Source organism: Hemibagrus wyckioides, linkage group LG19 (genome assembly GCF_019097595.1).
Source record: "Hemibagrus wyckioides isolate EC202008001 linkage group LG19, SWU_Hwy_1.0, whole genome shotgun sequence".
Classification (NCBI taxonomy): domain Eukaryota; kingdom Metazoa; phylum Chordata; class Actinopteri; order Siluriformes; family Bagridae; genus Hemibagrus; species Hemibagrus wyckioides.
Window position 1 is genome coordinate 9,132,665 of NC_080728.1, and position 13,903 is coordinate 9,146,567.

Sequence of the window (13,903 nt, forward strand, 5' to 3'; positions counted from 1 at the left end):
TGTTTGTGTGTGCGTGTGTGTGTGTGTGTGTGTGTGTGCGTGTGTGTGTGTGTGTGAAACCTGTTTCAGTCTGTTCATGTGGGTGCAGCCTGAGATCACGCAGAAACTGTATATTGGTCTGTGGGTGGCCTTTATATCCTCATGCATCCTGCCCTATAAACTCATGGGTTTTATTATAGGTAAGTGCATGCACACATTTTCTCACTATCTTTCTCTCTTTAACACACACACACACAATCATAAAAGTTGATATAAACACCACTATGAAGTCTCCATAAAAAGTGCACAAATTCACATGCAGGTTTACTGATATGTATTAACTCTCACATTCCCAGTCAATGTGAGCACACACACACACACACACACACTTGCCTCAGATTTTTCAGTAACCTCCCAAATTCTCTCAAATCATTACCTCGACTGTTCTATGGTGGGGAATAATGCAACCAAATCCCTCATTCATCCTTGTGTCTGTGTGGATGCACTTACACTGATCAGGCATAACATTATGACCACCTGCCTAATATTGTGTTGGTCCCCCTTTTGCTGCCCAAACAGCCCTGACCCGTGATGCACTGTGTATTCTGATACCTTTCTATCAGAACCAGCATTAACTTCTTCAGCAATCTGAGTAACAGTAGCTCGTCTGTTGGATCGGATTACACAAACCAGCCTTCGCTCCCCACGTACATCATTGAGCCTTGGCCGCCCATGACCCTGTCGCTGGTTCACCACTGTTATTTCCTTGGACTACTTTTGATAGAGACTGACCACTGCACACCGGGAAGGACAAAATTGAGGACAAATTTGAGGACAAAATGTTCACTTGCTGTCTAATATATCCCACCTACTAACAGGTGCCATGATGAGGAGATAATCAGTGTTATTCACTTCACCTCTCACTGCTCATAATGTTATGCCTGATCGGTGTAAAACACTGCACTGAAGCCAAATTCATATACCAATGATTTACTCAGTAACACCAACACAAGACCCAGAGGATACATTATGTATATTTGTGTACTCTATATGTATGCTGTCCTCTCACAGGGCTGTATGCAGGCATCAAATTCTTCATCATCGACTTCCTGTTCAAGAGCTGTCCCAAGCTCAGGGACAAGTATGACACGCCGTACATCGTGTGGAATAATCTGCCCACAGATCCCCAGCTAAAAGAGCGCACCAACGCCACCATGTCCAGACGGGTATGACATCTAAAATCTCACACTCTGTTCTAATAACAAAAAAAAAAAAACCCTTGTATTTCTTTTTTCAGAGTTTCATGACTATCACAATCCTGTTTGCTTTGCAACACATTAGAAGTGGAGAATATTTTAAACATAAAAAAATCTAGTTAAAGTCACCAACATCATACATTTATTTCAGATTAAATTCTTAAAAAAATATCCATGAACAATTACCAAATTTTGTCAATTTTTGCCTGTGTATCTTCAAAATATGTTTGGGTGACTTTAATGGTACAGTTAATAAATGCATGATTGTGAACGTGTGTGTGTGTGTGTGTGTGTGTGTGTGAGAGAGAGATCATCTTGAGGAGACACTGACTGAATCTTCCATCCTGCAGTGCAGCTCTGACTCTGAGTTTGTGTGTCACACTACTCTTCTGTGCTTTCTCTCTCTTTCTCTCAGCTGTCTGGGTGTGAGAAGGTAGGGATGCTGGTGTGAACTTGCTAGTGCGCGTGTGTGTATGCGTGTGTGTGTGTGTGTGTGTGTGATACCACCAGATCACCTTCCTTTTTACCTGTCTGTGCGAGCGAATGTGTTTTTAAATGGACACACACCTTGTGACATGACTGGTGTCTGTGCACATGTGGATCACAATGCCTCATGTTTATCAGCTGCTATTCGTCTTTAAACAAAATTATTTATTACTTCATCTCGATTCGAAGATATGTGCTTATAATATTTGGTTACTTTGCTATAATATCCAAAGCATATGCAAGGCATTTCGGGTCCATTTTCACAGACAGCCTCCTGTATATGATGTAGGTTTACATACATTTATTTAGTATTTTAAATGTATTTATTTATGCTATTATATACTATAAGACTCTTTTCTTGACCTCTAGCAGGTGCCGCAAGGTGATGTACATCTTCTAATAATATTTTGCATTAGCTTAATTGGCTAGGGTCACATGCAAACCTGATAACAACTTCTTTTTTAAAGAAAAAAAAAAAAGGAGACCGGGTCAACAGAAGATTCTTTCACAAGAGCAAGATAACATCTGCTTTGCATGTTTGCCCTAATCAATATGCATTTCTAGCTAAAAGTCTGAAATAATATGCAAAGTCAATGCAAATAGATCGTACTGTGCCTGGAAGTCACTTCAGCAGCGAATGTGTGTGTAAATGAACATGACAGAAGAGCAAGTATTGAATTTGCTGAACCTTGTTTATGCCAGCTGGGGACCTGAAACCATTTGGGTTGGGCGTTTTATAGATCTTTATAGATTATTATGGATTTTTTTTTTTAATAAGATAACAAGCATCTAGATAGTACACACATATTGTCAACTGTACTAAAAACGCTCAGACCTGGCACCCTTAAGTTCTATTATAAACTCTTTTAGCTAACTGACAAACACATAAACAAAACAATTACAGACAAAAGAAGGTAGTTCACTAACTTAGGTTTTCTCCTCAGTTTGTATAGCAGCTATATGGAAGTGCTGGGTTTTATACAAGGCACATAGCAAAAATAACCACAAAATATTTAGTCAGAAACAGAGCCGAAGTAAACACATCTCCAAGTGTGAAAAGGGCACTCCTTGTAAGAAAACAAGTAGGCGCTGGAAAGACATCAGTGGGATATAACAACCGTGAACGCGGTCGAAAGCACAGGTTTTAAAAATCTCATTACTGGATAGCAGTTTTTTTTTTGTTTTTTGCTGTGAGAAATGCAATAAAATCCAAAACAATAAAACCCAATTCTGTTACATAAAAGTATAAACCATCTCAGCTAATGCACTCAGTATTTAAACCTAATTAAATCCTCATTTGCCTGCCTTTCCATTCGTTTCACTTTTAAATACCGAACACACCAGTAGAAGTGGTGTACATTTTTATTTAATTTTTTTTTTTTTATACACGGCATCCATGCTTAATTGTTTTCATTATCGAAACAATCAACATTTTTTTTTAGAAAATGCATTTTATTCAATTTTGTATTAAAAAAAAAAAAAGTTACTTCAGCTTTCTGTGAGACCAGAGCTCTCTTTTCATCAGTAGACGGTCTTAAAAAAAATTCCCCAAAAGATTGTGGAGTCTAAAATAACGTGGTATGCTCACCCCTAGTTCTAATAATCTTATTATAGTTCTAATAAGCTTATTAAAACAAATAAATTAATCAGAAAATTTCTCACACTTTATTATCACAGCAGTAAATATTTTAGAGATTCACTGAACATTTACACTCTAATGCCTACAGATTTAAATAGGTTTTTTTCTTCACATTTACCTTATTATCATCTCCATTACACTCTATTGTTTTATGTTAATAATATATCGTGAACATCTCTGAGGCTACTTATCACCTATTAATTTGTGGAACATTGTTAAATACAAGGGTTTAGTAATACATTTTGCCGCCAGATGGATTGTTCTGATTGGCTGGATGTTGATGCATCATTAGGGTTTGTTTCCTTGTTTACAGTGACTGAATTTTATCTTTTGAGCAATATGTTATTGACAGAATGTGTCATAATAAGTGGGTTTGCTGTGAGCTGAGTTTAAATGGGTTTGTTTTTAATATGGATGTAGCCCTTTGATAGAGCTGTGCTATAAGATGTGTATAGAGTTGAGTAAGCTTATTATATTCCCTTTTTTTATGTAGGAAATGTCCTTTTAGACTTCATAGAGCGAATAGTAATAGAATAGAATAGAGAGCTTGAATGTGGGTGGGCTTTGTAGCAGTGAAAGGCATGACCACTTACCTAAGACCAGTAATTAGTGTTAAATCATCAGCATACTGACTAACTCTCATGCAAATCAACTCCATAATTATTGGCACCCTTCATTAATATACGCATGTATAAACATTTCCAATGAGTATATTTTTGTTAGCTTAAACATTTGGAGATACTGTATTGCTGTATTTCAGATATGTTGCTTTCCAAATTACTGTGCTGTCTTAGAGTGAATATCAGCCTCTTCTACCAAAGTTGGGGAAAATTGGATAAATTATTTACAAAAGGAAGAAATTGTCATTACCGTTGAATGGTAAATGTCTGGTAAAAGTTTCTCCATTTGTTTGAAATCAATGTCTTTAATATTTATCACTTTGGCCCATTCTCATGAAGGGTGCCAATAATTCTGGAGTTCACTGTAATGTACATCTGCTGGGTGCTGGCTACACTGACTGGAATACACATCTCACCCACATGAATCCACCCAAATACTAAACACATTAACATATGGGACTGTGTCTTCTTGGATGCCCGGCTTGATAAAGAGTTGATTTTTTTAGGAGACTTGGGGTTTGTGCAGCATGGTTACGATCGAAAAACAGGCTGTAGATGCAAAAGAAAATGTCTTTCTGTTTCTCCGGTTGAATTCTTTCTGGGGGTATTTTTGTGCGCAGATCCCACCGGTGGTGTCACGGAGTAGCTTAGCAACCATTCCCTCGGGAATGAGCAGAGAGGACGACAGTGGCCGCTCACATAGCACCAAGAGAGGAGCCTTCCATGAGATCTTCAACCTGCCAGAGACTGAAAGACCGCTCCCTGGTGAGCTAAAGAAAGGGATTGCCAATACTGTTTCCACTGTATATCTGTTATTTCAAATAATTGCCTGTGTTTTATGTTCACACAGTGTGTGAGAATGGATGGAGGTGTTGTTTGATCAATCGGGACCGAAAAATGCCTACTGACTACATTCGCAATGGTCTGCTCTATGTTACTGAAAAGTAAGAAGACTTTCTTCATGAACCAGGAAATATAATGTCATTTCTTTTTTGTTTATTTAATGCACCATGTTGCTTGTTTTCAAGTGTGGTGGTGTAAGTGTTCACATATAATTGCTGAAAATAAGTATTTGCTATATAATGTAAATATATGTACATGTGAGCATCACACTCACGTGTGCCTTTTGATTTACTATCCCAGATTTAATCCCGCCTTTGCAGTTACAATAATCTCCACTCTTGTGGAAAGGCTTTGAGCTAGATTTTGGAGCATGACTGTGGGGATGTTTGTTTATTCAGCAACAAGAGCTTTAGTGAGATCAGACACTGGTATTGTGTGTAGAGCTCTGGGGAGCAGTCAGTGTTCCAGTTCATTCCCAAGGTGTCCAGTAGGGATGAGGTCAGGGCTCTGTGCAGGACACTCGAGTTCTTTTACAGCAATCCACATCTTAATGCTGTTCATGCTTTGTGCACAGGGGAATTGTCATGCTGGAACATTTGGATCTCTTAGTTCCAGTGAAGGAAAAGTGTAGCACACATTACATGACATTCTAGACAATTGTGTGCTTGAACAGTTTAAAGAAGAATCATATGGATGTAATGCTCAGGTGTCCACATCCTTTTGGCCATAAAGTATGTGGAACAAATAGTTTCCAAAAAGCCAAATTTCCACCAACTGGAATAAAAATATCGCCTTGTTTTTTTTTTTTTAAGTCCTACAAATGGGCAGGCATAAAGATTTAGTCTCATAAAATGCAAATACTCCCCTTGGACTGTGTATCTTTCATCTCATTCAAATTGGAATTATTTATATGGAACAGTAGCTCTGGTTTGATCAACAAGATCTTTATGTCTAGACTTGTATGTACAAGAAACATCAAGTGTCATGTATCTATCAGCATCAAGCGATAGATAGATAGATAGATAGATAGATAGATAGATAGATAGATAGATAGATAGATAGATAGATAGATAGATAGATAGATAGATATTAAATTCTAACAGCAATAAGGGGTTATATTTAATAGATTATTATTAATGTTTAATGCATTTCCTTCTCAGCTACCTGTGTTTTGAGAGCTCCAGTTCCAGATCAGGTTCCTCCAAAAAGAATAAAGTCATAAAGCTTGAGGACATCACCGATATCCAAAAGGTAACCAGGGATTTAGATATTTGCATTCTCAGTTCATGTACGAGGCGATTTTGATTGATATATGAATGAGAGTTTTCTCTTTTTTCTTTCTGAATTTCTGTTTCCCTTAGTATAAGGTTTTGTCTGTTTTGCCGGGGTCAGGAATGGGAATCTCTATTGCCACTCCCTCAACACAGAAGGTAAGCTATGAATTTTTTATAATAATAAAAAAAAAAAAAGCTGTGTGTGATACGATTTTTCTCAGATAAAAAGCTGTAATGAGTCGAATTAGGTGTTTTAGAGGTAAACCACTGAACTATACTGTGCAGTTAAATATTCCAGTTTGTGAATTATAAAAGTGTCTCTAGGCCTGTAACGTTTTAGAGATATCTTTCAAAGACTGTGACATGCAATAATGTTATCCAGTGAATCAATCTAGTTTCTTATTTTTATATTTTTCTGAACTGTAAATGAGCTCCTGCCTCCACCTGAGGCTCATCCAACTTTTGGAGGCATGTGTAGTTTTAACTAATTAAGCTGAGTCTGTTAGTTTGAGGAGGAAATCTTGTCAGTGTGTTCATCTCACTTTCAATTGACCTCTCAGATTCCTCTCACAAGGCCATAAAAGAACAAACAGCTCCTTTAACACTTAAAATGATTCCATCAACCTCAGTTCATGCATGTCTTCCTTCTTCCAGCCCTTGGTGTTCGGTGCCATGATTCACAGAGACGAGGCGTTCGAGGCGATCTTCACACAGTACATGAAGATTGTGACCACAGGCTGCCACGAGACCTAGTGCATCATTAACCCTTAGAGAAGCTTCCTCTTCTCTCTCTCTCGCTCTCTCTCTCTCTCACTCATCTCTCTGGTTCCTGTCTCAATGAGCAGGAACTGAGCAGTTTAGTCGATCGAGGCTAGATGATCTCACATGACGGTTGAGAGCAAACAGCAGCACATTCCTGTGGAGCTCGGGGGGCTGGACCTCCTCACCTGCCTGACTACACGCTCTCTGAGGAGCAGAGTGTAGAGCTGCATATAGACTTACGTGGTACATGTTTCGCAACCCTTTTTTTTTCTGCTGTTCTGATTCGATGTGTTTATTTGTCAAGGCTTTGCTTCGTAATGCCTGTCAGGAGAGCATGCAAGATGATTAACACCTTGCAGATTACTGATGAAGCCCGTCCGTGATAGTTTACATCGCTGCATCGCATTCACAAACACACACCACACTCACACAAGCTCATTTGTTTAACAGTCTTTAAATGTAGCGCGTTCAAACGTAAGCTGTTTCGAGATGTTGAATTAGATTTCACTGATTAATAAACCTACAGTGTGTAGACACTTATTATTTTCCAGGAGCAAGAAGTAGATCTAGATCTTATTAAAGCTAAGACTTTCCCTCTATAGCTTTGAGATGAGGTTTCTGCACACACACCACCTCATAACTATCCAACACCCAGCCCAGTCTTTAGTAGGCTCTCTTAGCATAAAGCCGAAGTGGCATAGGTGTCCGAGCTCTCAGATCTTTTACACCTCCGCTATCACACACCGTGTCATTTAGATCAGGGCGAGGTATTGTCATATACAATATGTTTAGCTCCCTGGCTACATGTGAGTATGAGGAACTCAGCTGAGCACCTTGTAATTGAAGTATAAATGCCAGATCAGTTTATAGTAAAAGCAACGTCCGACACTGAACTCGAAACTAACGTCAGCTGGCATATGATATGTGATGCATTCTGTCATTCTGAGTCTGAAGTTGCAACAGGCTTATTAAGTTGAAACCGTAATCTATATCAAAAGCTTGCTTGAAGGCTGATTTCGGCGCTCTGAGAAAATCTCGGCTTTCATACTGTGTCGATATTGCCGTGAAATTTAAACAGATATCGATTGACCCTCAAGCAAGGGATGAGGCATTTTCTGCCTTTTAGAATGCAGCCTTTATCTCCAGATGCTAGTGAGTATTTGTCTCTTTCTCATCCTCCTCCTCTCCTTTTATTACAAGTTGAAGCACACCCCCTTGAATGCAAAGCCGTGGGCAGTTCAACTGGCTGAAAAAGTACCGTTTCACTCGATATCTCCAGTATGATATCAGTGATGAGTTTGTATGTGTGAAAAGTGTTCATATCTCCTTATGCTCTAACTGTGCACATTGAGGCCTCGCAGCTATAGAGTTTCGATCCTGAGCCTGTTTACCATCTGTGTGGAGTTCTCTTAAGTTCTGCAAAGATTTTCTACCAACAAACTAGTGTTATATCATTAAGATTAACATTTCCATCAGCATAAAGCCGAGACTTTCTTTCATGCCAAAAGTATTAAAATGTGCTTCTGGGTTAGAGTGACTCACAATGATGGAGTAGGTCACATATGTTCATAACAGCAAAGTGCCAGACTGAATGAATGTGAATTGTGTGATGCAAAATGCAAATATTCAGCGTGAGCAAATGTCACGTCTGATGTAATGTGTTTTCACCGGAGAATTCTTTTACACTCTGCTACTGATTATTCTGACCACTGACGATGTCAGCCGTATGGTATTGAACGTACAGAAATCTGAGCAATCACTATCAGAAGGTTATGAGTTCAAATCTCAGCACTGCCAGAGACCCACGCTAGACACCTTTAACCTTCAACACGCTCAGATGGAAGCTCGCTTCATTTTCTGCGCACTTTAGCTAACAGCGTCTGAGTCCATATAAATGTCCCAAAGCTTTTAACACGGCTCTTTGTAGTCGATAATCAGCTTTTTCTGACCGGAGTTGATTTCTGGTCCGAGTCCTGCACTTGCACTAAAAAAAAAAGAAAAAAAAAAAGCACAGATTATATTGTCTGAACACTAGTTTTGCCAAATATTTCTTGTATTTTTGTCATCTCTCTCATTCACTTTATTTTTATTAGCCATGGTCTGTGTAAAAAACAGATGTTTACACGAAGGGTTTTGATTTAAATCTATGTTTTGCCTCGGTTTGAACCTACAGGGATATGAGAACGGAGGCGAAATCCATCCCCGGATGGTCACTGATTGTCACTGTGTGTCTCCAGTTCTGTGCTTAATACTGATGTATTAGTTATATATATAATTATACTAACTGATGTATTTGTTTTAACTGTGTGCAAATGTTTGCTAAATATTTTTTTATAAGATTAACACACACCGAAGGAGTAGAAAATTTATATTGTCGAGATGTGCGAATTATTATTACGCTATTTATGTTGCTGGAGAAAAACAGCAATTGAAGATAAAGAAAAAGGGGTTTATATTCAGTGCAATGCAGTAACATTAAAACCACAGTTTTATTTTTGTTTTGTTTTTTTGTTTTGCTTTTTTTTTTTAAAGAACTGTGTGTCTTAAAAAAAAATCATAATGTGGTGTATATTTTGTAATGGAGTAAATAAGAGTTAAAGGATTTTGTCTGACTTTTATTTTGTTTTTGTATTCCAGTCATATAATGCTAAAGCCAGATATCTAGTCGGGTTTTACAGTCAGGGACACTCACTAGCATGTGATTTATTTTCTATTACAGTTGTAGTGATGGGAAATCTGTCTCTGTATTCCGTGAGCATCGATAAGAGTCGACTCAGCTCTGATGCATCTGCCATTTCTGACTTAATTTATCAAAATTACACATTACATTGCAGTTTATAAAATCTATTTTTAAAAACCTAATTACTAAAAGCTGTTTCAAATCAGCAAGGTGTGAATAGACACATAGAGTATGATTTCCCGTGTTAATATTATTCAAACACTAACTAGCTACCATGCAGGAGTTATTACACCAGTGTGTGGCCAAGTCAAGTCAAGTGGCTTTACAGCACGACTGAAATTATACAATGTTCGTTCAGAACCATAAAGAACACCAGACTAAATAAGACCTACACAGAACTACACCGAACAGGCATAACATTATGAGCAGTATGAGGTGAAGAGAATAACACTGATCTCCTCATCATGGCACCTGTTAGTGGGTGGGATATAATAGACAGCAAGTGAATATTTTGTCCTCAAAGCTGATGTGTTAGAAGCAGGAAAAATGGGCAAGTGTAAGGATTTGAGTGAGTTTGACAAGGCCCAAATTGTGATGGCTAGACCACTGGATCAGAGCATCTCCAAAACTGCAGCTCTTGTGGGGTGTTCCTGGTCTGCAGTGGTCAGTATCTATCAACAGTGGTCTAAGGAAGGAACAGTGGTGAACCGGTGACAGGGTCATGGACGGCCAAGGCTCATTGATGCACGTGGGGAGCGAAAGCTGGTCCGTGTGATCCGATCCAACAGACGAGCTACTGTTGCTCAAATTGCTGAAGAAGTTAATGCTGGTTCTGATAGAAAAGGTGTCAGAATGCACAGTGCATGACGGGTCAGGGCTGTTTTAGCAGCAAAAGAGGGACACGATATTAGACAGGTGAGTACAGCACAGGACAGTACAGTAATGACTAAAACCAGACAAAAGGCACAGTAAAAGACAGTGCAACACTGAGCACTTTACACTTCTAGTGTGGATAAATGTCAGACTCCAATCCTGGATACTGGTTAAAAATAATGTCTAGGAAATGTTTCGTTAACAAATTCATGTAAAACTAGGAATAATATCTTACTGTCCTCATGTCCTCTCAGCTGCTGCCACTAGAGGGCCTCCCAGGTTAGTCATAAAGGAGTTAGAGTCACTAAACAAACAAATAAACCAAAAACCATCAGAATAATTCTCATCATTAGAGAGCATCAGAATTAAATGCCACCAGACCTCACAGGTTTATTTGCTTCTATTAAGAACAATCTTCTGTATCAATAGCACTAATCAGAATGGAAACAGAATTGATCAACAGAGTATTAAATAATACAATAAAATAAAATAAACAAACAAACAAAAAACCTTCCCCACATTTGCTATTGGGTTAAATTAGTCTGGTGCTGTGTTCATTTTTTCAGACACTAGGTGTCTCTAAGACACTGTGACAAAACTCTGACAAAAGTCCAGTCTTAGACAGAGCTGCTTATACATGCTGACAAAAGTTTGCACACATTCACTCTTTTCTTTCCTTATTATTATTATTAGTAGTAGTAGTATTAGACTTCAGAATAATAACAATGTGTAATTCAATTTAATTCAATTTTATTTGTATAGCGCTCTTAATAATGGACATTGTCTCAAAGTAGCTTTAAAGAACATAAGAAACATACAAAATCATCCCTAGTCTGAGGTATCTGTGGCAAGGAAAATCTCCTTCAGATGGTAAGTTGAAAAAACCTTGAGAGGAACCAGACACAAAAGGGAACCCATCCTCATCTGGCTGACACCAAAGAGTGTGCTTATAAATTATTATAAACACCGGAGAGTGTGATTATGAACAATATCCTTTCTACAGTCACAATGTCCTTTCTCCTTTCTATTTATAGCTATGAACACTATTAAACAATGTGATGATGCAGTGCTGAAAAGGTACCAAATAAAAACATTTATTATACTACAGAATTAAGCATGGGTTACTGTCTGTAGAGATACAGGATGTTATATTTATGTGGGTTTTATTTGGGTCAATGCTAGAATTATAATGGAGCGTATACGGTGTTTCGAGGATTACGATAGGATGTGAGGGGGATGAAAATAATAATAATAATAATAATAATAATAATAATAATAATAAATCACCTTCTTCTTCATCATCATAATATATATGTTATGCTTCGTAAAAATCCTCAAAGACACAAGAACACAAAGTACTAAAAATTAAAATCCTTAAATTAATTGCCCAGAGGAAAACATCCGAAACTACAAAAGAGCACCGGATGACACAGTAACCAAGTCCTGAGAAAGCAGACTAAATGATTTCTGAAGATAAAGAGTGTGTGGGACTGCCAGACTGTTAGAGGAAATGTATTCCCGAGTCGAGGTGTTATCAAAGGAAAGGCTTGATCTCTGAGACTACAGGGATTAGATGGAGGGATAGCGAACAAGGCTTAAGATGACAATCTAAGAGTATGATGGAGTTAGTAGAATGGAAAAGGTCACAAAGATGGAAGAAGAGACAGACTTTGAAGGGAATTATGGATGAAAAAGAAGCCAGTGAAGAGTGAGGAGTCTTGTGTCAGGATGTGGAACACAGATCCCTCCTACCTCCTTATTACCCACAGTGCTTTCTGATTAGAAAATGTTTATCTGCTAAAAAAATATATTCTCCAAAGAGTTATTGTGCCTGTGTGGGAAGTACTGTAGCATGCAACCATTTTAACTGATATTATTTATTATTTTTTGAGAGGTAGGAATAGATATACAGATAAAAATGAATTGAATATACAATAATTAGTCTAAAAATAAATGAGCAACTGTTAAACAAACTGTAATAAATAAGGTGTTTTTTTTTACAGGGTTGGCTTAATGAATATGCATTTTGAGACGTTTCTATTCATTTCTAAGGTGCAAAATGCAGCCGTTAATTCTGCATATCAACTCAATTTGCAACTACAATGTGATTGTCTATACCTGAAAATCACTCTGGGAGCTGCGACCGTGTGTGCATAACAATATGAGTAGAACATTCGTGGAGCCTGTTTCAAACATAATCACAAAAGAATTAGCCTATTTATTATTCCTGTGGTAAAGTTAGGTTGTTAAATATTCACTACATGTGCACTTCCCATTCCAACAGTATTTAAAAAAGAGTCTTTGCAATCATTTTCATCCACATTTACATTTTAGCATAATAATACAAACTTGTGTCAACATTCCTTTGTTATTTGTTTATTAATAGGCCCTATCTTTTTCATTCAAACATTCTCATTGCTCTTAGTCAGCGTTACACATTAAAGTTTCATCCTCACTTTATTCCTCTAGGAGTCTTCTCCAAACGATCTCTCCTACCTTTTTAAAATCAAGCTATCCAGCATTTAAATGTCTTCGTAAAACAATATGGGAAGGAATCTGTGCTATTTTGTGTACATATTACTGTGACCTTAACAGAAGGTGCCACCGGATTTACAATATATTAAAGAAGCATGAATTAGAAGGCATGCAAAAGTGCTTTGTGAATGTGCAGAAGCCCTTGGTAGGCCTTTAGTGTGCATTTGTGTTTTAAAATAGTACAACCGCAGACCAGTCAGACCCATGCTGACCACTGCTGAAAGCATCAACAATGGGGGCGTGAGCATCAGAACTGGACCACGGAGCAATGGAAGATGAATCAGGTTCTCTTTAACATCATGTGGATGGCCGGGTGCGTGTGTGTCATTTACCAGGGGAACACATGGCACCAGGATGCACAATGGGAAGAAGGCAAGCAGACGGAGGCAGTGTCATGCTTTGGGCAATGTTCTGCTGGGAAACCTTGGGTCCTGCCATCCATGTGGATGTTACTTTAACACGTACCACCTACCTAAGCATTGTCACAGACCCTTTCAAGGAAACAGTATTCCCTGATGGCTGTGGCCTCATTTAGCAGGATAATGCGCCTTGCCACAAAGCAGAAATGGTTCAGGAATGAAGGCCCCACCTCACAGGATTTCAAGGATCTGCTGCTAACATCTTGGTGCCAGATACCACAGCACACCTCGACGGGTCCAAAAGCGGGACCAACGCAATATTAGGCAGGTGGTCATAATGTTATGCCTGATCGGTCGTTACTTGTAGGATGAAGCATCCAGTTTGAAGTTTTTCTCCAGACAGGGATTTTGCACGTTTCTGTAGACACCGGCGGTAAAATACAATATTTGTAACTGTACTAAAAAAACTGCAAATAACCACATCCCTTAGGAAATATCTTCGTCCGATTCGTCTCCTTCAACGTCTAGGCGCCGATCCCGTGCTCCGGGGTTCGAGCACCCACGGAAATGGCCGAGCACCCACGGAAAAACGCCATT

The 13,903-nt window shown here is 38.4% G+C and overlaps 1 protein-coding gene across 3 annotated transcripts in view; it reads left to right on the forward strand.

Annotated features, from left to right (window-relative positions):
- Positions 1 to 9,462, forward strand: part of gramd4a (GRAM domain containing 4a) — a 38,503-nt gene extending 29,041 nt beyond the window's left edge. For 2 of the 3 annotated variants that reach the window (XM_058417627.1, XM_058417630.1), the window contains 8 exons: positions 70 to 179; positions 1,051 to 1,205; positions 1,651 to 1,668; positions 4,601 to 4,745; positions 4,831 to 4,924; positions 5,984 to 6,074; positions 6,185 to 6,253; positions 6,752 to 9,462. In XM_058417627.1, coding sequence (XP_058273610.1) covers positions 70 to 179; positions 1,051 to 1,205; positions 1,651 to 1,668; positions 4,601 to 4,745; positions 4,831 to 4,924; positions 5,984 to 6,074; positions 6,185 to 6,253; positions 6,752 to 6,850 — 781 coding nt within the window. In that variant the 3' untranslated portion in view covers positions 6,851 to 9,462. The remainder of the gene's footprint in view (positions 1 to 69; positions 180 to 1,050; positions 1,206 to 1,650; positions 1,669 to 4,600; positions 4,746 to 4,830; positions 4,925 to 5,983; positions 6,075 to 6,184; positions 6,254 to 6,751) is intronic. The other variant, XM_058417628.1, reaches the window with a different exon arrangement.
- Positions 9,463 to 13,903: the final 4,441 nt, after the last annotated feature.